This window comes from Aptenodytes patagonicus, chromosome 2, assembly GCF_965638725.1.
Source record: "Aptenodytes patagonicus chromosome 2, bAptPat1.pri.cur, whole genome shotgun sequence".
Classification (NCBI taxonomy): domain Eukaryota; kingdom Metazoa; phylum Chordata; class Aves; order Sphenisciformes; family Spheniscidae; genus Aptenodytes; species Aptenodytes patagonicus.
In genome coordinates this window covers 140865696-140893388 of record NC_134950.1, presented here as the reverse complement: position 1 = coordinate 140893388, position 27693 = coordinate 140865696, and the positions used below count along the sequence as shown (strand labels likewise).

The window sequence follows — 27693 nt, the reverse complement described above, 5'->3', positions numbered from 1 at the left end:
ATGAGCTACATTGTGGAGCAAGATGTGTCACCGACTGTAGCAGCGGTGGGAATCACAGTCATTCAGAAGCAGTAGTAAGTCATGAGAGGCATTTGCAGCCTTCCCCCTCCAGAGGTAGATAATATACCACTGTCCTCTTCTCAAGTGTGCTTGTCAGCAAGAATGGAGCAGCACCTGCCTCTGCACCTTCTCTGTCACCACTGAGGAAAAAAAATACACATTTTTATCTCTCAATGGGACCCAAGGTCTTGGTAGGTCGAACAGATATACTTGTTTCCTCCTAGACTCACAGCACCTAATCTTTAAATCCTTGTTGTCTTGGTACTTATCTGTAAATTCTCTAAAACTTCTGCAATATTTGTCAGTTCTCCCATATTTAAGAAAAGCTGATCTATAAATTGCATATATTATCTACAAATTGAAGAGGTTTGATAGTGCCTCAGGTATATAGCACAGCTTGGCTCCCCAGCTCCAACAGTTTAGTTGGAAGGATTGTACTGAAATAAGATGCAGAATAAGTTTCTTTTCTGAGATGCCAAATACACTGGCTTTATTGAAAACATTTCTGCAATTCTGCACTTACCCTATATAAGTAATATCTAATCTTTATTTAGTGAAAACAGCTATTGACACCAATGGCAGGGAGGAACTTGATGAAGTAAGAATGTTTGGTTTGGATTAAGGTGGTTTTTTCCTTTTGTATAACCTCTCTCCTAAAGAAAAGCCTCAGTGAATGAATAGTGTTTGCTCGGACAAAATCATTCTCTTTGGTTGAAGACGAAAGAATGAGGGATTAGCAAAGTAGATGGACCCCATGGTTCTCAGATAACGGGTCTGTTTTACCAGAACACTTTACAAGAGGAGTCTACATCCTGTTAGACAGACAGTGTTTGTTCCACTGAATCAGGCTCATCTAATGTAAAATGTAAACATTTGAAATGGAAATGCGATTTTTTAACATTTTTTTGAACATTTAATAGAAAACAGCCCCTTGAAACTCTGACAATCTCTATCCCTCATCACTTCAGTATTGGTTTCATGTTTCATTTAGTGTGATGCCAGCAGGAGAGCAAACTTTTGGCCAGAAATATCTCTACTTCCATCAAAAACATTTCCCTTTCTTAATGGAATACAGGTAGAAGGTATAGGCTAAACTGCTGGAAATCAATGGAGTAACATAGAGGTAACCCTGGAATACTGCTGAATACTGTTACAGTGCTGACTGCGGAGCTGTGCCTGAAATGCCTAAAAGCAAAAAAGACATATTGACTCTTCTGCATGGGAGAAATGCATTGAGCTTAGAGACACTGAGAAACACTGAAAACGGGACTTTGCCTGAAAAACCTTATGAGTCTAGGGATTAGGTCCAAGCCCGGGTTTACTGCTGATGCTTATGTGAACACCCACTTGAAAGCACCTAGTCCTTGCCCTGGACCTTGCACTATTTTTTGTCCAGTGACATACATATAATCCACATATTCATCAAATAAAAAGAAAAGTGCAAGAATATCTTCATCTCTTCCTTTGGCCACACGCTAAAGGAAAGTGGAAGCTGCTACTGAATTTTAAAGGGAACCATGTCACAGAAGATTATTAGGCACATGTGAAAATATCCAGCAGATAAAGCCTACTGGTATCTTAGGTGTAATGGTTCTGTGTTTCTGGACTCTGACCACATGATTTGGATGCCCAGCTGTTCACTTCCAAAAGGACTGGGAAAATACTGACATAAATTTGTAGGCTTATTGCTGTTTGAAGTTTCTTGGGCACCGAGGAGTATGTGGCAAGTGAAGCTGAGCATGGGGTTCTTGTGATTGACGTTCTGATCTTAGCTCCAGATGCTCCTGCAGGAATGGAGTTTTTATGGGATAACAACTGTTTAAAATATTTGAAAAAACACTGGGCAGAAATTAGTAGAGAGAGGTTATCAGTAAGAAACACAGAAATCTGCACCTGTAGCACAGGTTTCAATATAGGCATAAATGAGCTGGGGAAAAAAGTGAATAGGAAGATGACAATTTGCTGATGATCCAAATAATTCAGGGTAGTCAAAATGAAATGGACCATGAAGAAGTATAGGGAATGGCTGGGTGGTAAACTGGCAGATGAAATTTTGCTTTGATAAATGCAGATAATGAACATGGGACAAGGCAATAATCTTAACTGTACATGAAGGGCTCTTATTAGTTATTGCCACTCAGAAAAGAGAACATGTTATTGTAGATGGTTCTCTGAAAACATACTTTTGATGCTCAGCTGCAGTCACAAAGCAGCAAGCAGAATGGTTAGCTTTACTGGGAAAGGAACAGAAAACATTGCTATGAGACTGCATGAGTCTGTGGGGTGCCCACGTTTCAGAGTCTGTGTGCATTCATGTACAGTGAAGGGTGGTAAAGACACGCATGGTAAGGAATGGCTTCCAGGTCAGGGGAGAGTCCCTGTGAAGCTAGGACTCTTCTGCTTGGAGAAGAAGTGACTCAGGTGAGGAATATGACAGGGGGTCATCAAACTTTAGTGGGATGAAAGAAACAAATAGGAAAAAAAAATATTTCTCATAAAACAAGGACTAGAGATAATTTTGTCAAATAATCAAGTTTCCAGTTTAAAAAAAAAGTCTTTTTTCAAATTGCATAATTAAAATGAATGTTTGGCATACCAAATGTTTCAATAGTTCAGAAAAATGAAGTTTAAAATTCATTAAAGAAAGAGCTATCTGAGGACCATTAAAGATAGAGATTTGAAAGACGTCTGCAGCACCCAATGTGAAGACTGCCAAAACTAGGAGGATATACCAAGGAAAGTGCCAGTTTAGACTCATCCCATTCTTCCACTTTTTTTTTTTTTATACAACTTATTATTCCTGCTAGAAACAAGACTTTTCTGTATATATCCCTGATGTTGCTGAAAACTCACTTTCGACTTAACCTCAATGTCTGCTTCTAATTACATTATCTGACCAAGACATTCTGTGTCTCAAATGCTTTTATGTAAAATGTAGGTAGTTATGCCCTGACTTTTGGGCACCTTATGAAAATAAGGTGTAAGGCAGTCAGACACTACAGATGGAAACACCAAAGAGTGAATGAGCGGCCCCATATGGCTGCTGTGATGGTTTTATGCTAATAGGGATCCAGGCTTTCCTTGAGATGAGCTTTGGTGAGAAAGTGCAGATTTTAATCTCAGCGACATTTGACAGTAGATGTCTGAGGCATTAGAAATATCCATGTGTTGAAATATTAGAGAGAACTGAAAACAAGTAAGTCTAGTTCTGGAAACCCTGCAGTGGCATTAGTGTGATGCTCTGCTCAATCTAGTTATTTGTGCTGGTAAGTCAGGCACCTGTGCTCCCTCTACAATGTGCCATTTACTCTTAAAAGCAAACAGCTGCTTTCATCTGGAAAACTAAATTTAAAATTCCTAGTTCTTTCTCAGGCTTGTGATGTGCATTTGTGTTAGTCTGATCTGTATTTTATTTACTTTATTTACACCATTTATAAAGGAGAATAGTACCTTTTTTAAGACAGCTCACCTTATAGCAAACAGCAAAATTCTCTAACAGAAAATTACAAGCAGTGTAAAATAATTTTATCAACCCTTTGCTTTAATAGGCAATAAGAAAACAAGGAAGTTCTTGAGACCTATTTATGTAACAGGTCAAATCAGAGTGGCTTCTCCTTGTGTTAAAATACATGCATGCATAAATTTTGCAAACAAAGTTGGAAAAATAGCCATTAGAAAAAGCAAAGTATATTGTTATGCTACATAAATAGGATAGAATTAGGGATATATCAAAGACTATTTTTCAGTAAATTACTAATTATTTTATACAAAACTAAATATGACTATTTTATATCTTAAATGGTATTTTTAGTGGCATACTATCTGTCTGCAACTTTGTTAACAAATCAAAAAGTGGCCTCAGGAAGTTGAAAAGCAAATCACAGATACATCATTATCATCACAAACTCAGTTCATTTTCACAGGTGTTCCAGGTCAGAACAGGCAGGGGGTTTGGTTACTGAGAACTAATTTTTGAAGTGCCCTTTGCCATGGAGCTGTAAAAAGCTTTCTGATGTTCACAAGGTTTAGTTATGTGGATTTCAGCTATGTACACAGATATGCAAGAACAGGAACTATTCAGCTGTGAACTGAAGTCAGTTGTGAACCAGTGACCTGCCATAAATCTTTTAACAAAATTAATTAATTTTAAGATCTTTGACATAGGGAAGCTCTGACTATTCCCGTGATCATGATAAACCTAGAAAACTTTCTAACTTTGAAAGGGGGATGGATAGTTGATCTATTTCAAAATTTTCAATTAAATACATATAGTGTAAAGCCTGTAGTGAATTTAAAAGAAACGTAAAGATTGTATTGTGGTTTCCAGCTTGATTAATATATCTTTCAGGACTTGGGTTTTGCCACAGAACTGAAGATCACAGCCCTACCCAGCTGCATGCATGTAACTTGTCCATGTGAATATTCAACTGAAATACATTCTGTGTGAAATTCTGGATTTATTAGTCAATAGAATGGAAGCAGCAAGACCTGCATGACAGGAAACAAGGTGTGCTCTGTTTTAGAGTAATCCTATTAATTCCTGACATGGTAAACCATAATTTCCTGATATGTTGACTTCAGAAGTTCCTGTCTCTTCAGTTGTGTCAAGACAGCTGTTTGTGGGATCCGATAGACTATCTTGTTTGATTCCTGAAAATCACTAAGTAATCACATGCGAAGCACATTTGACTTGGATGTAACACAAAGTCTTAAGCCTTGGACCAGGAATAAACTGGTTTTGCTTAAGCACAAATATGTAAAGAACTTCAGTTACCTATCCCATGTTCTTTCTGCTGCACTTGCATGCCTGGCTGGGACAGACACAACAGGAAGAGCACAGGGGAAGGTGTGCCCTCTGGTAAGGCTGAGTAATAGGCATAGGAAAAAGGTGACTCCAATGACTCATATGGAGAAACGGTCTCCATAAGAGGACCCACAACTCCATCTCCCAGAACAGTGACCTTCACTGAGTGATGGCGTCAGCCCGCTACTTTTTCATTCTCTAATTCCTCGTTCTTCCATTCCTGATTTCTCAGTGGTCCAGCTGCACTAGGAGGAGTAACAAAGAGCTCTCCTGCTGCCTTCCCATGAAGCACTTCTCTAAGAATCAGGAACTATGGCTTCAGCTCTGCCCTTCTTCCCTCCCTTCCAAATGAAGAGGGTGCATAACAAGTTATTTGGTGGATGCTGCATTTGCTCTTTACGTGAATGTCAGCATCACATCTGCAATTGCACTTGTGTCTTGATCTGGACCTGGCACAGAGCCAGATGTGAATGAAATTAATTAAACAAACTAAAGGCCTCTGACTTTTCCAGAGGCTTAAGCAGAGTTTTACAATCCTCTTCACATATCTCAGCATCCCAGTAAAATATGTCTCCAGACCTGGGCATTCTGCAGCATACATGGGGTGGGGAAGTGAAAGAATACTCTTACCCCAAAGTGAAATAACATTTGTTTTAATCTGTTGACTTCTTGCAGTTTTGTTAGGGGTCAGAATTATGTTCTGAGACCTAGACACCAAAGCTGGAAATTGGGCAGAAAGCAGGTATTTTACTATCAACAAACAAACTGAGATGGCAAGTGATTACAAGGCCTTTTTGATGCCTCTCTTGAAGTGGTAGCAGCTGATTTGGAAACTCAGTCCATCTGTATTTTGTTTTTCAGTATCTACAGATGAGGAAAAACATCTCTGTTGTTCCCTGTAAGGAAAATGCCAGCAGTAACTCTTGGTGGCAGCTGGAGGCAGAGTGATACCATGCAGAGCAAAGTCTCTTTCAGTCAGGCTGTCTGAAGTAGATCCTCAGGAATACTACATTGACCAAACAGTAAAAGGAATTTTCTGAGGTGGAAATATAATCTATCTATTTGACCATCCTTAAATTAAATCAATATCAGTCATGTCAGCAAATGAATTTATTGTCATTATGAGTTATGCAGATTAAGAGACAAAAAAGATTTTCCTGTGACTTTATCCTGGCTATTCTGGCTTATCTGAATTTTTTGAGGATGGAGTCATGATGGCAGCCAATTTAGGCAGCATATTTTTTATGAACATTTATAATATTTCTATGCCCTCCAAAGTTATCACCCAAAAGAAATCTGGACCTTTCTGCATCCTTCAGATCTGTGATACATAGCCTACCTCTGTATTGTCTTCCGTAAAGACCACTAATTTCTAACTCTCTGGTGTCCCTACTGTTCTTCAGTAGAAGAATCTCCCTCTGATTATGCAATGCATTTTTCCTCTCAGAAAGTAAGCACCATAATTCCTGGGAAAGTGAACTAAAAACAAAAATGAGGCTTTCAGTTATTAATATTAATTCTGGCAACACTTATCCACATGGCCATATTCACAGCTTTTTTTAGCCAGCTCTCTCTGCAGGTATGCTGTACAGATGAAGAGTGGTTCATCCAGTTGAAGAAACCTCAGCACAGAAGCCCATAAAAGAGCACTTTAATCTTTGCTAGCCTCCACTCTCTCTTTTACTTTATAACAGTGATAGTGAGTGTTTCCACTCCATTTCAAGAAGGAAGCATCTCGCTCTTTTTCTTCAAAGCTCTGACAATAGTTTATCCATCTGTACATTCAACTGTACTGATTCAAACCAATTTGAACTCAGAGAGGCTTTGGGCAGCGTCCTCTGCCATATCAATCACCATTACAGACGTTCTGGATAAAGCCTGCCATGAATTTCCAGATGATTATTGATATCTAGTGACTTCAGCCTTTGCTAGTTTTACCACCTATTTTTTCAAGATGCATCACTGGGGAAATATTCCAGAATATCTGCTAACTGGGGAACATAATTTGAAGTCTCCTAGAACAGGAATTGTTTGTCTTTTAAGTGAGGGTTATTAGTAGCTGATCTCTTCCTTAAAGAACAGCAGCTCAAATTATGTCTAGTGAGGGATATACACCCGCATAAGCCTTGCCTGCCAGATGACACATCCCAGTCTGGATTTAGGACTTACTCTCTGTGGTTTCACTCCTAAGCTTTCACTGAACTCTGCTGTGCTGCCCTGGCTTTTACCATCTAACCCTCTACATCAGCCCTTATTAAAGGGAGTTTGTCTGTCAGTCAGATCTATAAGATCTAAACCTGCTTGCTACAAAAGAATCCTGATTTTTATTTGATCTCTATTAGCATGAGCATGCATCACCACTTAGTTTGCAGTGGAAGATTTTAACTTTACTTTTTGGCCTATAAATATGAAGTATTGTGAGTGCCAAAGATGATGTCCTGTTTTATTTTTATTTAAATAGCTTTCATAAAATTGTAGAAATAAAGATACTCACTGGATAGCTCTTCCTTCTGAATTGTTCACTACCTTTTGGCCAAGACAACTAAGAGTCAAACCCTGATGTATGTTGTTGCACTTGCATTAGAAGAGTTACATTTGGAACCAGAGCATGTACACAGATACCATGTACAGAGTGCTGTTATCAGATTTGGCACATCAAATACTGGGCACTGTTAGGTTTTAATCATGTACCACGCAGGTTCATGTTCTAGGGCAAGCAACTCGATTCAGTAAGGCTCTTTCCTGTGTAATTAAACTTGTATTTATTCAGATAATGTCTTAAATACATGCATACATTTCATCAAGCAATGGGGTTGGCATCTCCTTTCTCAATTTAGCGACTAATTGCTGAATGAGCCTTAGATAAAACAGTGGATAGTAACAAAGTCTTTTTGAGTGTGTTGCTGTTATAATCAAATTACAGATGACTTTAACAGGTGGTATCTCCTTTCAATGAGAACCATGCAGCTAATGTGAGACATTTGAAAAAGCAAAGTCAGGAGGTCAGAAATACAACATGAAGGTGTAGTAGATGCACAGTTTTGTGTACAAAGCAGTATGTGCCAGTTCCATGTGACATTAACATCTTTGAGATGATACAAGAAAGGATCAGAATTGAACAGTTTCAGACAGAGAAGAAAGTTCACTTGGGAGAATTGCAGAATGTGGGATTTTCTTTGAAAAAATGCATTGAATAGGACAAAGTGCAAATGTGTTATAACGAACGGCTTCCTGAAACTTGCTTTCCCTTCCTGCATCTGGAACAGTCCCTGTACAGTGGGTCATAAAGGCACTCAGGAGCAGTTCACTAAACAAAGCTGTACATCTAATTTCTCAACATTCAGCTTAGCCAAGAAAAAAGGTGCCCAACCTCTACAGAGCCACCAACAGATGCTACACCATCCTACCAGCCCTGTGGTGGGAAAGGATAAAGTAAAAGGAGAAAAAAACAAGGGCTTAAAACTAAGACAGAAGGAGAAAGAAAAATATAAAGAATGAATAGAGAAAGAGGTCAAAATTGGCATTTCAGCAAAGGATGATAGAGGCTATCTGTTTTCACGGTTCTGTCACAAGGGAACTCCAATACAAAGGTCTAGTTCATAAGTGTGAGGGTGCTTTCACCAAACACTCTTTTCACAAGAAAAAAGATTGTGAATATAAGGCAGAGAGATATTTAAGAGAACAAAAAGAACAATTGAGTGTTGTTAGATATGTATTTTCTTTTAAAATTTGTTTTATTGTTAAATAAATAAAAGCCAGGCTTCTTCATGCACTGATCTACCTACACCAATCTGACTCACTATTGTTTTCCATTTATTTTTGGAGGGTAAGCATATTGAATAACGAAAGCAAACTCCATCCACCTTCATGTGAATATATTGTAAGTTCTACAATGTGACACATTATTGTAATATAGTGGTTGAATTAATGATTTCAATTTCTAAATGAATCAGTGATTTAGAGCTGTGCATTTACATAATCTATTTGAGTTGATATTAAGCCTTTGGAAGCAGTGTATATTTATTAGCACCTTTGTAGTAATGCAAATTATACTTGATTTGGCTTCTGAAACACGGAACAAAGAATCTTGGGAATTCAGAACTTTTAACTCCTTATTGTACAGTTTACAACTGAGTGTGTTAGAAAATGTTTAGTCAATTTACGTGAAAGAGTCCTGGCTGATTGAAATAATATCCAGCCTCTAATGGTAGAATTTTGTATTTAGACTATAAAGCATTCAGGATTGCAGATCTTCATTACAAAGGCAGTATTCATTTGGCTGTTTCATAAAACTATGCTTAGCTAAAGGAATGTAATGGCTTAAGGTTATTCAGCAGAGCCAACATAATTATTCTCATCTGTTAGAGAAATATGGGGATTACTGGAAAATTAATTTGAAAGAGGAAAGGACTTGTAATATAATTAAAGAATTGTCTTTATTAAGCAATTATTGAATTCTAGTAAATTTTGTCTGCTGTTTAAGAAATTAGTTTCCTACTAGGAAAAACATCCTGCAGAAAATTACTTTCAGCTGCATTTAACAAATGAGGACAAGGTAATGATTTGAAACTGTCTTTCGAAGATGATATGCAGAGAACAATTATTAGGTCCCTACTTATTCACAGTGGACAGAACCAGTAGGTTTTCTCTTGTTCACCATCTGCAAGAAGTCTGAATGCAGTGCTAATCAAGACTGGTCTCAGTTCCTCCTTCCATACCATATGTCTATACCCATGATGCTCTCTGGGACTAGTCCATTCCCCCTCCCTTCTCCTGCAACTCACTCTTTCCTCTCCCCAGTTTACAGCCTGTTAAAGGTACTGGTAAGGACACCATCGTGTGTCCCTGTCATAGGACTTGCTATTCAGATACCCCTCCATCAAAACTGCATACCTTTGTAGATGTAGGAAAATACTATTATATATGTTTTGTGAATATTGAAAAGTCAGCAGATGTATCCAAAATAATGTTTTAGGAACCGTATTGCATACCGCTTCAACGCCTCCAGGTTAGGTACCTGGCCATAAAAGTAATTCACAAGACTGAGATAGAGCATATTGAATGAGGAGAGTTAGATACCCAGGATTCAATCTGCAACAATCCAGTGGGTTGTATGAACACCTAATTCAAGAAACAGGATTACCCATTTCTTATGGTGTGTTGTTTCTTCTTTTTAAAGGAAATACCATTCTTGGATATATTTCCATGAGATTATGAAATTGTTCTGCATTGCTCTTGATTTGTAGAAGTTGGCCTGAATCATAAAGCTCTGATACAGATATACACTTCTGTAAAGTTTAAAGAAACCAAGGTCTGTAAGGAGAGGTTAGACTCTTGTACTCCTATATAGTTAAGGATATTATTTCCCACCCCTCCCCTACATAGCTCGGGGGGTGGGAATGACATTATAATTTTCACTAATATACAACCCTCATAGAATAGCAGGTTTTCAGAACATTTATTATGTTTTACAAACAGTTTATATCTTGCGCTTGAACTTGTTTAGCTATTTGTTGTGTACGAATGTTGCGATGAAGCTTGAATCCTCATCTCTCATCCATCAAGCGGTCTTCTATGAACAGAAATGTGGAACTGCAGGAGCCCAAATTTATGGTACTGATTAATTTAAGGCAGATATTTTCCAGTGTATGACTGAAACAGAGTATACACTTTCTATGGCTATCTTAATGAAAAAATTATCTACCTGAGTTCAGTTTATGGCTTGCAAACATTAGGCTACGAGGAAGTCTTTTGGTGTATTTTGGTGTACTGGATTACATTGTGAATTTTACTGTTAGGCCCAAGATCATTAGAAGACGTGAGTTTTTATATAAAAAGCTGTACTGGGTGTCAGTGGCAAGGCGCTGGCAGCAGGGGTCTGCAGGGTGGCCTCTGTGAGGAGAGGCCGGGGCTGCCTGGTGCTGGACACAGCCGGTTCCAGCCGGTTCCGCAACAGACCCACCCGAGCCCCTCAGCCAAGATGGTGGCGCCTCTGGGAAGACATGTTTAAGAAAGGGCAGAAAAGCCAGACAGGCAAAGGAGTGAGGGGAAAAAAAGTGAGAAACAGCAGTATGAATTTTCCTAGGACACACTATTAAGAACAAATTGCAATATTCTACCTCTAGTCCTCTTCTTTTCCTGAAAGAAACCATTTCCAGGGGTTTTCCTCCTATACCTCTGTGAGACCGTCTTCCTCGGTCAGGACCATTCCCTAAGTGAACTCTTCCAGCACTTCTTTAATGAGAAACATACCTTTTCTCCACATGGTTTCCACTGATTGAATAATCTGACTTGGTAACTTCAGATAGGTAACTTCAAATGTTTCAATTTCCTACTTCTGTGCTAGCGTGAGGTAGGTGTTTGCCTATGATGTAGTAGAGCATAAAAGCTGCAGTCCTGAAGCGGGATTTTGTTGGTAGGAACTGCACAAGTACAGAATAAAAAGGCATGTCCTTGTTGGGAGAATTTATGCACCCCAGCTGGAAGACTGAAATATTTTAAACAAGGCAACAATAAACAGCTAACAGTTAATGTTGATTTTTAGGTATCATTTGTATGACATTTTGACTCCAAACTACATTATCAGTGTGATAAAATGGAATCATAGCCACTCAAAATTGTCATTCATGACAGAAAGAGTCATGTACAAGTTATTTAGAAAATAATTTGTGAATCTCCTTTTTTTCCCTAGCAGACATTGAATGTGTCAGTGCCTTCAACTGAGATACTTTTTTCCTCGTATATCATCTACACGGATGTAAAGACCCTTGTTCTGGTGGCTATTTTCCAGCCTCCTAGGTGGATGGTTTCCAGCCTTATGGAGATCATGGAAATTTCTGAAAAAGGCTGTCTGATTTCAGAAAAAGCAGGACTAAAACTAAAAACCTTAAAGAGTGGGACCAGGCAAATAAAAGCCAAATGTATGATGATAAAGTTAGCTAGCTCATAAGAAAAATGCTAAATTATTTAACCAAATAAATGTAATCTATATATGTTGAGCCACTGTGCCTATCTGTTACAGTTTCTAGATTTTGATTAATTCAAAATTCAGGGAATCCAATCCCACTGGACTCAAACTTGGAAAACGGAACATCATTACTTCAGCAGCAACTAATGTAATGACTCAAATCCACAGCGATGTAGATTCCCTGTTTTAGTTTTATCAGCAATTTGTGTAAATTAAATCCTGTTAGTGAGGGATTTAGAACTTGATGATAAAGGCTAAGCCCATAACTTGGCTTAGACCTAGACTATGGGGTGATAATTGTTTTAAGGTGTAGGAATACCAAATATTTACAAGCTGATTTTATACACATACACACAGTTACATTTGTGGTTCTTACTGGAAAATTAGACATATGAGGGGGAGAAAATTGCTGTCTGGCTTAATTTTGCTTTAGAAGGACATTGCAAATCACGAGAGCTTTGTGCTATCATTTCTACTGCTGACTACTGTTTGTTGTGTGTTTATCTTCTCTTCAGTTCTATGTGGTTTAGAAACAGCAGAATGAAATACTGCTATCAGAATGGATTAGAAAAGACAAAATGTATTTTCTTATGATTTTATTTTTAATCGGTCACTTTCCAAATTTCCCATAAAAAATAATTTTGTGGTAATTCTCACAGCAAAAACAGGTGAGGCTTTTAGTTTGTCATGCAATATCTTAAGGTAAACTATAATGGAGATGTTTGAAGGCATAATCAGATAAAAGGAGAAATTTATAAGGACTCAAATTTGACAAGTGTGGGAGCTAGTTTTCAGGTTTTGTTTTTTGTTTGTTTTGTTATTCTAGGTATCCCAGCTGTTTTTCCTGTCTATTGCATTTTTAAGAAATAGGAATTGCCCCTACCTATCCTTTGAGACTGTTCTCTTTTTCCTTCATCTCTGTCGTCGTTTAACCTCAGTTGGCAACTGAGCACCACACAGCCACTCGCTCACTCCCTCGCCCCCAGTGGGATGGGGGAGAGAATCGGAACAGTAAAAGTGAGAAAACCCGTGAGTTGAGATAAAAACAGTTTAATAATTGAAATAAAATAAAATCATAATAATAATAGTAATAGTAATAATAATAAAAGAATATACAAAGCAAGTGATGCACAATGCAATTGCTCACCACCTGCCGACCGATGCCCAGCCAGTCCCCCAGCAGCGGCCCCCCTGGCCAGCTTTCCCCCAGTTTATACACTGAGCATGATGTCGCATGGTATGGAATGTCCCTTTGGCCAGTTTGGGTCAGCTGTCCTGGCTGTGCCCCCTCCCGGCTTCTTGTGCACCTCCAGCCTTCTCAGTTGGTAGAGCATGGGAAGCTGAAAAGTCCTTGACTAGTGTAAGCACTACTTAGCAACAACTAAAACATCAGTGTGTTATCAACATTGTTCTCATCCTGAATCCAAAACACAGCACTGTACCAGCTACTAGGAAGGAAATTAACTCTATTCCAGCCGAAACCAGGACAATCTCTGTGGAAGGAATGATGATAAGGAATTATCTTCACAACTCCTTGTGTAGTGCAGAGAAGCCTAAAATAGCTCTGAGCTGGTTTGCATTTCTTAACTCCAGCACTTGAATGCAACAGAGTTATGTTTGCATGACACTGAATATGAAGACTAATTAACAGCGATGGATGTGTCACCTTGACCTGGACCTGTAGGTATTGATCCTGGAGTTAGCTGGGATATTTCAGAGTTGCACTGCATGGGGTAAGCATGCCTCTAATTCCTGGGCTTGATGAACAACTACTCAGAATAAGGGAAATGAAACAGTTATTTTAGTGTAAACCAGGATTTATTCTACTCAGTCTCTAATAAGATTTCAGAAGTAAGAAGTGGATTTATGAAATCTGTAGGCTTGTTCCTTACTTACATGAGTTATAGCAAGGGAACACTAAGCCACTGTTTGCCCTCAAACACCACTCTGTATCCTAGTTGAGGAAAAACGAAATATTACCCTGTTATCACATACTGATCAGCATTTTACACAGTAATGCAAACTTCTGTAATTTAATGTATCTTTCTGTTGCTTCAGCAGTGGTTTTATATAGTTAATTCTGATTCACATTGCTTTTACACTGACTTCAGTGGACATACTCAGATTCTGCATGAGTGTAAGAACTAAATCAGAATTACAAACACCTACTGACATCTTCCTGATTTTCTTGAGTTATCACTGGAGCATTGCTACGATATATCCCAAATAAGGGTCTTGAAACTATTTGGCTTAGCTGCCACAGAAATACAGGAAAAAAGTAGGTCACTATCCCAAAAAGTTGAGAGCCCAAGGAAAGGAGAGATTCTATTGCTAACATAGGCTGGAAACTGGTGATAAGAATTGTTTGTCTGTTTTCAAAATCAAAAGTAAATCTCCTTTCTTCTTTTTTCTTTTTTTTTTTTTTCCCCCTTTTAACTCTTCGGAATCAAGACAGAATAGAACAATTCAAGTTTAAAAAATCCTAAAAAATATTGAAGAACATAACATGCTCAAAAGGTCACACTAATGGTCCTGTCAAGTGATGTGTTTTTCTTATAGTCTGGGTTTTGACTGATAATGCTTCTGTATGATAAGGTGATTGAACAAAATATTTTTCATCCCATTTTCTTTTACCATTTATAAATAGTGAATGGGCAGGTTTTCTTTTTCTTTTTTTTTTTTTTCTGAAATATCTTCTTTCAAGGTAGAAAGTATAGATACCGTTGGCTACAGTTTTCAAGGTTAAATCTGGGTGTGATATTCCATCTGTGCTTGCTTGTCCTTAAGAAGATTCTGCAGCTCAGACTAGGATCCTGACTAGCTTTACTGTTTTTTCCAGCTTGTACTCTTAAGGTCTCCTTAATCTTATTTAAGTCTACAAAGGGCTTATATTTAGCTGAAAACATGAGATGGTTCTGCGTAGGAAAATTTCAAGCCCTCTTGCTATGCTGCGGTAGAGCAGAAAGATTTACTCCTTAGCTTTCCTGGGTTTTAAAACTCCTTTATCTCGTAAAATAAGTAACATGCTGCCATCTACTGGCAAAGCGACATGATTATATTTCTTCAAGTCATTTTAAGGAATTTTGTTTGGTGATCTTTGCGGTAAAACTATAGGTATCTCAGCAGCATAAACTTGCAAAGAATCATCCAATTATATCTTATCATTTACTTTAGGATCGCTGTGAGATCTTTCTGTATTTGAACTAATACAAAGTCCTATCACAAATCTCAGCTACAACCTCCAACTTCCTTTTCAGCTGAAAGCCTGAAGAAATGTTAATTCGCTTAAAAATACAGAAAAATGTATTGTATCAGTGTACAGTGTACCCTCTCAAAGGGTTCTGAATGTCGTTCAAAACCAAACAAACAAAAAGCAAAGGTGTTTTCCCAGACAGTCTTTTGGCCCTGACTCTCAGCAATTGCAACAATATAAATGTTGAAGGAACTGCATGGAAGTGCTGCAAACTTAGAAACATTTAAGGAAGAAAGCTTTTTTCTTTTCTTTTGGAAATAGTATACTTATAAGAAGAAAACCAAGGAGAAACGAATGTGAAAACCGTTCACGTGAGTCTAGGTGATCTGTCACCACTGAATTTTTTCTTCCTCCTTCGTCTCCAGTTAAATCCACTATGTACACAGTCATATCACATAGTTGAAGAATAGCTCTTTACGATTTTATGATGAAACGTCAAAAAAGAAAAACAAACAACTGAGCCCTGTTTACTCAGCTGAGAACTATAACTCTGTTCAAACTTGGCCTACTCTGCTGGAGTGCTGGCCAAAGTTTCAGCTGTGTAATGAAGTTCTGCAACCAGAGGGAACAGATTTTACAATGAAATAGCTGATTGAACCAATGTAATTTCCAACAGCACATAATGGCTGTTTGTTAAGGTCAAAGGATGCTATAACATATTTATAATTTTATACATGTGCTGTCTTCTTATTTATACTTCACTTGCACATAAGCAAATATAGAAAACAGGCTGTGTGTATGTGGTTAAGTAATTGCTCCCAGTTATACAATCCATGCCATTTTAAGAGTGATCATTTCAAGGCATGTGTAGCAACTATTAAATTATTCTGTTGGCAGAGTGCTTGAAAACTGAGATACAAACTGGAAATTAATTCTGCTCTCCTGACTCTTGTGTTGTCACTTATACTGCACAAGCTGAATATTCAGGAAATACTGGTGTAAATACTGATGCTGCTTTGTATTCACTTGTTATAGTAAATATGAACCTGCTCAAAGCACAGGGTAGCAAAGCATCAGATCTTACAGGTCATAAAAGTATGTTTAGTAAAAGACAGTTCCATCCCTTTGGTGATACAACAGCTCTGTTTTGTTTTCAAATTACTGTTTTCTTTTCCTCAGTCATATTTTCCTTCTAATACCCTCGTTTTCTAACATGTAAGAGAATCACATTGAACTTGTGGCCTTGTTGCTAGGTTTCAAGCTGCATTTATGCAGTCTACTGAGACACTATTTTCGTTTTTGAATTCTGAATCAAGTCCCAAGGCAACAGGGCCCTGTTTCTTAGCAACACAGATGGGTAGACTGTATATTCCAGCTCTTTTGTACAATGGAAGAATAAACAATTCCCTGAGTAAGGGTGTGCTGCAAGTTCATCCTTTGCTTAACTTCCCCTAGAAGAGAGGAAAGAGAAGCCCTCTGTGATACAGCATATGAAGTTTCTCAGGAAGTCCCTGTTTTTGCAGAGTGGTGAGTGGTATCTCTGTCTTTTCTGTTCACTGCATCTCTTTGGGGTCCTTATTCATCACTGTGCACATGGATCTGTAGGTACTTTGGATCAGTGAGTTTCAGTTTCTATGATACAAGCATACGTATGGAAAATCAATGGTAACAAAGATGGCAGAGGTGGGATGTGTGAAAATACACAGACTTTTTGCTTTGGTGAAATTAATGGAGAATCATAGAATTGCATTGCTTTAGAAACTTCCTCTGGATGCTAAACCTTGGTTTTAGGAAAAAAAAAAGGGACTGGAGAAAACAGGTGGAGGATTGAGAGGTAAGGAGGAAATGGGTATTCACACGACTAGTAAATTAGTTGTGTATGTTATCCAGTGTATGAAAAGAAGAAGGGTTGCCCGTTCAATACCATCTCTGCAAAGGGTTGAACGGCTTTGAGACTTCTTGGCAATATAGGCAAAATCTGAATTTTGCTGCCTCCAGATTGTGGGACTGACATTGCCGTGGGGAGGGAGGAGTGGTAGGAAGAGGGAGGGGGGCAGAGAAGGACACGCAGGGCTGAACATTTCTGCTCCTGACACCTGTGGAGGGGCAAGCGCATACATAGTCTTGTCATGATGGCAGCAGCAGCAGCAATGCAAAGTCTAGGTTACTACAGTTTTGGCACAGACTAGAAAAGCAGAAGCGCCTTTGCTGTTCGTTCTGCTGACCTTGGCATCTCCCTATTTTACCTGTACCTAAAGCTGTCTGCCAGTATCTCCGTTTAGTTGCAAAACAAGAAAAGGCTGCTTTAAATGTATAAATTATCAGCGGTCAATTTTTCTCCCCAATTTATGGAATGATCAGATAAACACAGCAGCTGGTCGTGGTGGGACAGCCGGCTTGCCTGTAGACTGCCCCCCACGCATACTTGATGGAAAGCCTGGGGCACCTTTGAGGACAAAAGCAGAGTGCCTGCCCAAGCCCACCCAAGCCTGCTCACCCTGTTCCTCTGCCCAAACAGGAACAGGGCCAGGCTGTGCTTCAGTGTTTGGATAGCCTGAGAATAATTTGTGGAGTACAGACTGTGAGTTTTGGCCCCTTCCCGGAGGCTTTCCTGCAGCAGGGCCCTGCTGCAGCTGGGAGTGCTCCAGCCAGTGGGGTCCTGGACTGGAAGGAGCCCGGCTTGACAGCGCAGCACAGCTGAGCATGGCTTGGGAACAAAAGTCATCTGAAAAGGACAGCACAGAAATGTGACCTTCCAAAAGTAGTTTGTGGGAACTTACTTTATCTCCAGTAAGCTGCCTACCCAAATCCTTGTTCAGAAACACAGTTTTGTTGGCAAGAACACATTTCCATTTGCCCTTATCCTTCAATGGACCACCATCTTCTCTTAGAAAAAAACATTCTGTCCTCAGAATGAATAAGCACAAAGAAGAGAAAGTTGTAGGGTTATAGCTTTCCTTCAGGTTTCCTAAGCATTGAATATTGAAGGAAGTAGGAAAAATGGTTTGTATTGTGTTGGGGCCTGTTTCAATACCCTTACGATCTATGTGTTTCTTCCAGATTTTGCAGGACATCCAAGGAGCTCTTTAAGGCTGCTATTACAGACATAGTGTAAGAAAGGTAACAGAGTCTGGGAGTGTCTTTAAGATCAGCGAGAGACAGAACAGCGATAACGTAGTATCTAGCTTGTGCACAGAGCTAAATACTTTACTGCCTATTAGGGGGTTAATGCTGCTCGAGTGGACTTTCACCCTGCCCAGAGGCATCCTTGGGTATATGAAAGGGCCTCCCTCTCCCCCTGGGGAAAAGGTGAAGCTCAAGTGGCACTGTCTGATGAGATAGCCCACGGCAGGACATAACACCTGGGCACATATTAGGATAGCAATGGGGCAGCTCTAATTAATGTTGTGGCCTGGGTGGGCCCAGGAATGCGGATAAACATGAAAATGCATCAGGAAGGATGGAGACTGGAGTTTCAATGTTTCCCTAATTTGAAGTTTGTTTTGTCACTCCAGCTTGTGCGAAGTGAGGCTAGTGTGTATGCAGCTCTGTCCAGCTAACACCAAATCCCTGCTGTGCTGTGTGGCATGTGCACAGGTTTAGTCTCCCCTCAAGGATGTACTGTTTAATGAGACAAGAATAAAAACTTGAAGGAGAGGATGTATTTGTGTTCCTTCTTAGTGATGGGTATTTCAGGCAAAATAAAAGTCAGAACTCCTGTTCCTACAGGTTGGTATGAATGTGTAGATTCCTGAACATCCATGCTTTTAGCTTCAGATGGGCTTTCTCTAGGGTTAGGAGTTTGCTTCTTCAGGATACTTTGCAGAACTGAGAGAAAGAGGGAATCAAGAAGAAATAGTTCCTTATCTAAGCATCGGTACAAAATAATACTGAAATACAGGTACACATTTATCTTCAATGAATGTACTAGGTTATACAGACAGACTGCAAGTAACAATCAATAATAAAAGTTCTGTTGTATATGTGTGTGTGTTGGGGTTTTTTTCTTTTTGCCAGGGATTACAATATCTGAGAAGAAAAAATGCATTATCAGGCCATTATGTTCGCCCTCCACCAAGACAAGCGACAATTTTTATTTGAAAGTCAAACAAAATTTTCTGCGAGCCTTGATTGGCCTTTTTCCCGGCAACAAACTGTAGTGCAGCAACCCAAAGCCAATACAGATGTAGGGTTAAAGCAGCCTCCTGATTTTAGCTACCGGCTCTATGGATCATCCAACCCTTCTCAGAAGCCACCAGGAAAGGGAAAAGGGGAAGTGAAGCCAAAAATGACCTCTGAGTCCATAGGCATGCAACAGCTTTCCAGGCTTAGGTCCTTCCTAAGCTGCTCCTTCCTCTCTCAGAAAAGGGACTTGCCTCAGCTTGTCACTTGCTTTCCATGGATCAGCTCTTATGAGGCCAAAACACTGTTTGTGAAGAATGGCAAAGACTGGTGTGTATGAGGACCCCAAACCGCGTGATTATAGGCAGGTAAAGTCTGGCTCCCACACTTTTACAAAGCAAACACGCTGAAATAGAGAGGATGCCTGGGGATCAGTAAACGAAGCCACTAGATGTCAGTCTCACTAGCCAAAAAAAAGAAAACCCAGCAGTTAATACCGCAGTTGGGATCTAACTTTGATAGATAACTCTGTTGTTGTCAGGAATTATTTGCCAAAAAGACTTTCACAGGGAAAGCTGATGAATGCAGGTTTGGAGCTCTATATTTTAATGTGCTTTGTAGCTGACAAGATGGTTTCATTTTGGCAGAGCAGATTGAAATACGGACATCAGGGCTAATCAGTTCATCTTTACCTTGCTATCGGTGACACACCTGTCTGTACTCTCTGCTTTCCCCAGATTAATAGGTAGCAGTTGAATTGCTTGACATGCTGGATGGAAGTATTTTATGGTAATTTTTCCATTTAGCAGCCCTAACTGAGACCAGCATCTCATTGTGCTAGCTGTTGTTCAGAACATACGGCAAGAAACTGTCCTTTTTTCACAACAGCTGAAAATCAAATTGTGTACAAAAAAGTTGCAAGGAAAATTAAAAAATCCACGATACAACTTGGATCAGTGCATTCCCCCAAAATCAGTGAGTTTAACATTAAAACTGCTAAGGAAGAGAAATCTTCAATCTAAATGGGTTTTGTTCAGATTTTTTTTATTTATTTTTCTTTCTTTTGGGGACTCATTCTTTGGTTTGTTTGCTTTGGGTTTTTTTTGTGCAACATCTTTTAAAATCAGATGCCATAAAAACAGAGAGAAGAAGAACCTTTTATTAAGACTCAGTATTATATCCATATTCAATTAACTTTTAATTACAAACCTTCCTATCTCCTCTCCTCTGAGCCCTACAAAGAATCTTGCCCAAAGAGCAATTCAGCAAACTTACTATTTCTAAAATAAGAAACAAAACTGAGATGGTAAACAAACCCCCTTCTGTTCTCCAAAGCAAACATTTCTACCTGGACATGTAGTTTATTGAAGAACCACATAAACGGCATATAGCCAATGTTACGTTTCCATGGAAAACAATATTTTTTTCCTCCTTCTGTCTTCATGAGAGTAAAAATCATGTCTTCATTTATTTGCCAAGCTGCTATAGCAGGAATTTAACTTCCCTGGTTTTGAGTTTACCTAAGGTAATTAAAAGCAAACTTCTAGTTAACTATTACAGCCAAAAGAAATTTGTCCAATAATATTCTGTCTCAAGGAAAACTTGCTTTATTTCAAGATGATCAAGTTTCCATAATAGTAATTAAATGCTAATTTCTTTTAAAACCTACTAAACAAAACTTTTCTCTTTAAGTAAATGTGTCTTATTTGTTCTCAAGTCTTGACCAGTAATGTAAATTTGCAAAACCAGTGGAAGGAAAAAAAAATGCATGTTTGTCCTTCAACTCTAATGTTGTGCTTTCTAAGGCCACCTCTTCAGAGGGCCTGACTGTAGCAAGATAATCTATAGCATCCATATCCTAGGAAGTATTCTCAAGGTTTCAGAACCTTCCGTGTTCTATATCAGGAGAAAACTAATGCTTTAATAATTTGACTGGCTCCAAAAGCTAATTCCGGAAAGCCCGATGACCAAGGTATTTAGCTGTGAGTGTGAAATCAAATTTCAGGTCCTTGTTACGAATCAGGTGCTTTGTTTGGGCATTTCAGTGTCACCAGTCAGTGCTCTAACATCAGGACTAATGGTTTTCTTTGGCAAAATTCTACCTAAGCGAAACAAGTAATTATAAGTCAGAATGTCTGAAAAGAAATAAGGAAAAAGCAAAAAAGCAAGTTGCAACCAAAAATTCCCGATTATGTTCCTGATAACAGCAAAACATCCTCAGACTCTCCTCAGGACTTGGTCCAGAGGTAGAGGGGATCTCCACTCTGAGGTCTGGAGGAAAATAGTGCATATTGTCTAATTGCTTTGACATATCATTAACTTTTCGATGAACTGAAACTTCAGGCTACTTAGTTCTAGCAGGCTGTAGGCTGTACAGTGATGCAAATTCAGTAGAACTAAGGACTTGCCTATACAGGAAATTTGACTCCTTTTTTTTTTTCTCCACTAAAATATCCTCTGAGGAGAACTCTTAATGATATATTGTCATGAGTTTAAAAGGAAATGAACGATCTCGGTGCAAGATCTCTAAATAAAAAATATACCTAAGGACTAGCTGCACCGGTCCAAAATTCTGAAGTATGGACTTGATCTTACACACACACAAAAAAGCAATTTCTGTGTTCATTTAGATGGGGAGTCCCTTTTTCACCATTCAGGCCAATGGGAAATGCTTCATTAAATGGAAATCAGAACTCAGTCAGAAAAAAATTAGAAAAAGGAGTGTATTATGAGAAAGGCAACAAGTAAGAAATGTAAATTACTAGTGTATGGTGTTTCCTTCTCCTTGTGGCATTCTCTCCTATACACTTCTGATGTGCGTCACACCCATCAATCCAGAGTTAAATATTCATTACCATCAAGTTTTTAACATGTAACTTCACACACCTTTTATGTTCCCTCTCTGATTTCACAGGGTACTCATCCTGCTGCCTAACCCCACCATTTTGATTTTATCTTGTTCAGTTAATCAAAGCAGCATGTCTTCCTATTCATGCAGATGATATTGATACCTCCAGAACATGATGGTTATCGATTTTCTATCTTGTAACTCACAAGAAATCAACTGTTTAATGATATCCATTTCAACCTGTGAAGATCAGGGAAAATTGTCAGTCAAATCTGTAGCAATGTAGTCTAATATAAGTGATCTACATAAAGAAGCGAATTGCTTGTCAAGAATGGGCTGATGGAGCAAACTCTCCCTTTTAAGACACCTTGTCTCGGAAGGATTTTAAGACCAATGTGCTGGTGTCATATCTTGTCCTACACTTATCTGACTCTGCAAAATGTGGTTTGGTGAAGAGCAGCACTACCAGCAGCCAAACTCACCATTTCCTCTTGCAACTGGCAGAAAACATCATTACCAGTTATTTAAAATCCTATCCACTCTGAATGCAAAATCACTTTTGCTTCCAAACAATGAGAATACATATCTAAAAAATGGTGTGTCATTGATGTTAAATGACCCCCTTGTTTCAGCCTTGCTTTTAGCCCTCTCATAAGTTCTCCAGCAACAGAAAGCTTTTAAGCTCATTGTAATGCAGATGACTGCAGGGTATGTTAATGATCAATTAAATTCACTGGAAAGGTTTGAAAAATAATGCAAATAACTCCATGCAGGTAACTCCAACACATGCTATGTATTTATTCTAAGAAATTGCATCCCCTGTGTTTTTAGTATCACACCTCCTTTCTCTAGAAGGGCGTTCCATTTCTGTTATTACTGCTCATCTGTATTGTAATAGGAGGCCACTGGACTCATTTGAGATCAGGACCATGGTGATAAATTGTGTTAATTAAATTAGTTGTGTAAATAAACAGCCTTAGGGTAATGGAAAACCATAACTCTTGTCAACTCAACAGCTCGACTTGTTAACAAGTTAATTAACAGTTAATTAAATCTCCTAAATCTTGCAAATTTTGAACAGAAATGTTACCGGTATATTTTTTACCTTACCTAAATCCAACATGTAAAGTTTACTCTACAGTTAACTTCAATGTTCTTGGTTCTAGGCATGATGGCTTATCTGATGTTACAATGTATTTTCCTTTTCAAGTGCAGTATGAAGCTAATTTACCAAATACTGTGACAGGTTACTCCAGAGATCCTTTAAATCTGAAGTTAAAATCACAGCATTTAAACATAGGTAAGTCCTTGACAACATGCACATTCATTGTGTTAAAGAAATTAGGAATCAGTATGTGAACAGTAGGGAGCAGGAGTAAGAATGTAGAACCCCTCTACTGCCATGTAGCTGGCTGAAGTGGCCTCAGATGAAGCTTAACGACCAAACAGCAATGTTTTCCCCTAAGTTTCAATATCAGAGAAAGTCTGACTCCTAGCTCTAAGTAACAGACTCAGATAACAGAAAATACACTAGTTCATAGAATCATAGAATCACTAAGATTGGAAAAGACCTCTAAGATCATCGAGTCCAACTGTCAACCCAACACCACCATGCCCACTAAACCATGTCCCTAAGCGCCTCATCTACACGTCTTTTAAATACCTGCAGGGATGGGGACTCAACCACTTCCCTGGGCAGCCTGGTCCAATGTTTAACCACTCTTTCAGTAAAGAAATTGCTCCTCACGTCCAATCTAAACCTCCCCTGGCACAACTTGAGGCCATTTCCTCTCGTCCTATCGCTTGTTACTTGGGAGAAGAGACCGACAGCCACCTCGCTACAACCTCCTTTCAGGTAGTTGTAGAGAGCGATGAGGTCTCCCCTCAGCCTCCTTTTCTCCAGGCTAAACAACCCCAGTCCCCTCAGCCACTCCTCATAAGACTTGTTCTCCAGACCCCTCACCAGCCTCGTTGCCCTTCTCTGGACACGCTCCAGCACCTCGACGTCCTTCTTGTAGTGAGGGGCCCAAAACTGAACACAGGATTCGAGGTGCGGCCTCACCAGTGCCGAGTACAGGGACACGATCACTTCCCTACTCCTGCTGGCCACACTGTTTCTGATACAGGCCAGGATGCCATTGGCCTTCTTGGCCACCTGGGCACACTGCTGGCTCATGTTCAGCCGGCTGTCGACCAACACCTCCAGGTCCTTTTCCGACAGGCAGCTTTCCAGCCACTCTTCCCCAAGCCTGTAGCGCTGCATGGGGTTGTTGTGGCCGAAGTGCAGGACCCGGCACTTGGCCTTGTTGAACCTCATACAGTTGGCCTCGGCCCATCGATCCAGCCTGTCCAGGTCCCTCTGCAGAGCCTTCCTACCCTCGAGCAGATCAACACTCCCGCCCAACTTGGTGTCATCTGCAAACTTACTGAGGGTGCACTCAATCCCCTCATCCAGATCATCGATAAAGATATTGAACAAGACCGGCCCCAAAACTGAGCCCTGGGGAACACCGCTCGTGACCGGCCGCCAACTGGATTGAACTCCATTCACCACAACTCTCTGGGCCCGGCCGTCCAGCCAGTTTTTGACCCAGCGCAGAGTACACCTGTCTAAGCCGTGAGCCGTCAGCTTCTCTAGGAGAATGCTGTGGGAGACGATGTCAAAGGCCTTGCTGAAGTCCAGGTAGACCACATCCACAGCCTTTCCCTCATCCACTAGGCGGGTCACCTGGTCATAGAAGGAGATCAGGTTGGTCAAGCAGGACCTGCTTCTCATGAATCCATGCTGGCTGGGCCTGATCCCCTGGTTGTCCCACTCATGCCTTGTGAGCGCCCTCAAGATGAACCGCTCCATAATCTTCCCCGGCACTGAGGTCAGGCTGACAGGCCTGTAGTTCCCCGGATCCTCCTTCCGGCCCTTCTTGTAGATGGGCATCACATTGGCAAGCCTCCAGTTGTCTGGGACCTCCCCCGTTAACCAGGACTGCTGATAAATCATGGAGAGTGGCTTGGCGAGCTCCTCCACCAGCTCCCTCAGCACTCTCGGGCGGATCCCATCCGGCCCCATAGACTTGTGAGCATCCAGGTGGCGTAGCAGGTCGTTGACTGCTTCCTCTAAGTTCACTGATGCAAAGACACTCAGTTTTAAGGATGCCTGATACAAGCAGGATTATTAGCTCAAAAATCTACTTGCCAATGTAGATTTGCTGTTAAGACTGCAATTTTCACCTTGTAATGGTGGTTTATTCCCAGGCAACTGAATCAAGTCCAATGTCTGCAGTCCTCATTGTAGATACAATAGTCCATAACTGCATTCCTACTGTAGTGGATAGTCCATAATGGGATGTCTGCCCTTTAGTGTAGTTTCTATAGCTTCACCTCTCACAATGATAGCCTGTTTGAAAATAATTAAATACACATTAGTTAAAGTACACACACGTACATACCACGTAGCGTAAAACACTACTTTCTTTGTACATTCACAGCAAGACCACGGACAGAATATTTTTTTGCTTATGATCTTTACCATATATGTCTGGGTGCTCCTTTTCTGGAATCCTATCTGATTAACAATAAACATAGCTTTTCAAATCCTAGAGTCCAGTTTGTCCTATAGCTTATAAATACTGTTTGTTTAATATTTTCAGATCCTGGACTTGAACTACTGAAAGGAAAGCAAAAGGACTCTGATAGGAGATTTCTTACACACAAGCCTTGTGAAAGCAAATGGGATCCACGGCTGCTACTACCAAAGAATCCCTGGCCACCTAAATCTGCTTCATTTATGGTTAGTCAGATTAAAAGACAACTTCCTGCTTTTCTCTGCATCAAAAGCTTTTTAAATTTATTATTATTATTTATTATTATTACTACTTCTTCTGAATTACATTGATTTCAGAGTGTTTTGGATCATGCAATAGCTGAACTTGAGGGGACAGCTGGCATGTCCTAATGGAAGCATCAATGTACTGGAGATCTAGGGACATGGACCACCAATTTCCTTTAGCTTTTCAAGAATATAATTCTGTTTCCAGCTCTTGTTGACTTTGACAGAGTCTGGAAAGTTAATCTCTTGGGGAACACGTCCTTATTTCAGCCTTTAGCAGGAAATTATACAGCACTACACATGGCAATTCATTTGTAGGAACTAAGATGTCCATATTAGACTGTTCAAAGACACAGACTATTTTAGAATATGCAGGTACTGGGTGGATGCTTTGATGGTTTATAAAGATACACCAAACACTTAAATGTAGAGATCTCCAAAAAGATAATGTCTCTATTTTCATTATAAAACAGGTCCCATTAACATTACTGAAGATTAACAAATAGTAGGCTGAGAGGAAAATAAATTGGTTAGGGAACCTGTGTAGGTGATGACAGATTCTGAGTTGTGAACATAACTCTACTGAAGAGTGGCAAGTCAATATGCACATTTGTAAAACACATGAATTGGCTGAACATAAATGTCTCTAGGCATTTCAACGTGTTGTGCTCTGATTCAAGTCTGAAACATGTCTGCGAATGAGTTCTTTGATGAACCTGTCAAAGATCATTCTCATGACAGCCACTCCTGTTTTGTTTTGTAGCTCTGATGTACCTCCACTTCTCTGCTCTCAGAGGCACAGACGGCAGCGTGATGCTCACACTGCGTTCTTGGATCATGTGGAGGAAAAGCTGTGCCAGCTGCAGCAGGGAGAGGCAGGCAGAGATGTGAGTGTTCATTCTGCTAGAGCAGGGACACTGGATCTAGTCTCATCCAGAGGGCAAACACGATTTTGCTCTTCTGTGGTCTTAGATAAGAAAGGATTGATGGGTGCTGGCAGAAGCCATAATTCCATTGGTTTGGGAGGGTCAGGAGGACACTGACACCCAATTAAACTGAATAGATCCCAAGCCTTTCTTGGAGTCCAGAGCAAAAAATGCAGATAGCTTGGCTGGCCTTTCCTCATGCTGGCTTGCACTAGAGAAACGTTACTATCAAGTGAGATCCTTGCAGCATCCAGGATAACCCTGGCTTACATGGGCTCAGTGTATCCATGCAGACAATGCAGCATTGGCTCAGAGTCTGCACTACAGTGCTGATAATCCCAGTAAGATGAAGCAATGAAAATGTGCTGGTCACAACACTGACCTTCACTGGAATAGCTTGGGCTTCTTGGAAAAATACACTTGTCTGAGCAGAGTCCTCTGCTGCTGTAGCCAGGATGCACTGTGTTTCTGCTTGTCAAATCTTTTGGATGAGGTTACTCTTGGGGAGTAACCCCCACTCAAAGAAGGGCCATGTTGGGCGGCATCTAAGGTAGGTGGAAAGTAGGACTGCTTTTTAATGTGTTAGGAGAAAATTTTTTAGCTTCCAACACACTTCTCCTTCAATGCTCCCGGGCTGCTGACACTTCACAGTGCCCTCCAACACAGTCCACATGCCCAGCTGCCAGAGTCCTGGGAAGAAGAGGAAAATGTCCACAAAACACACAACGTTCTGCTTCCATCTTGTCTAGAACAAACTTCTCACGGGGGAAAATCTTGATCTTCCCACTGATGAAACCAGTTTTCTGTAAAACTGCATTTTCTCCCATCATGTTTGATACTAGCCCGATGTGACCTTATAGGGTGATGACTGTATTTAAATGATAATGTATTTCCTTTCACAGGAATCCCAGCCTAAACAGCACAGTGCTGAGGAGAAAGCAACGTGA

General features: G+C 39.9%; 1 protein-coding gene across 1 annotated transcript; it reads left to right on the top strand.

The window, feature by feature from the left end:
• C2H7orf78 (chromosome 2 C7orf78 homolog) lies at nt 1-27693 on the top strand. Its single transcript, XM_076332115.1, has 6 exons — nt 1-74; nt 16521-16551; nt 23210-23294; nt 25642-25781; nt 26615-26707; nt 27649-27693. Exons 1-6 carry the CDS (start codon nt 1-3, stop codon nt 27691-27693), a joined length of 468 nt encoding a protein of 155 aa, XP_076188230.1.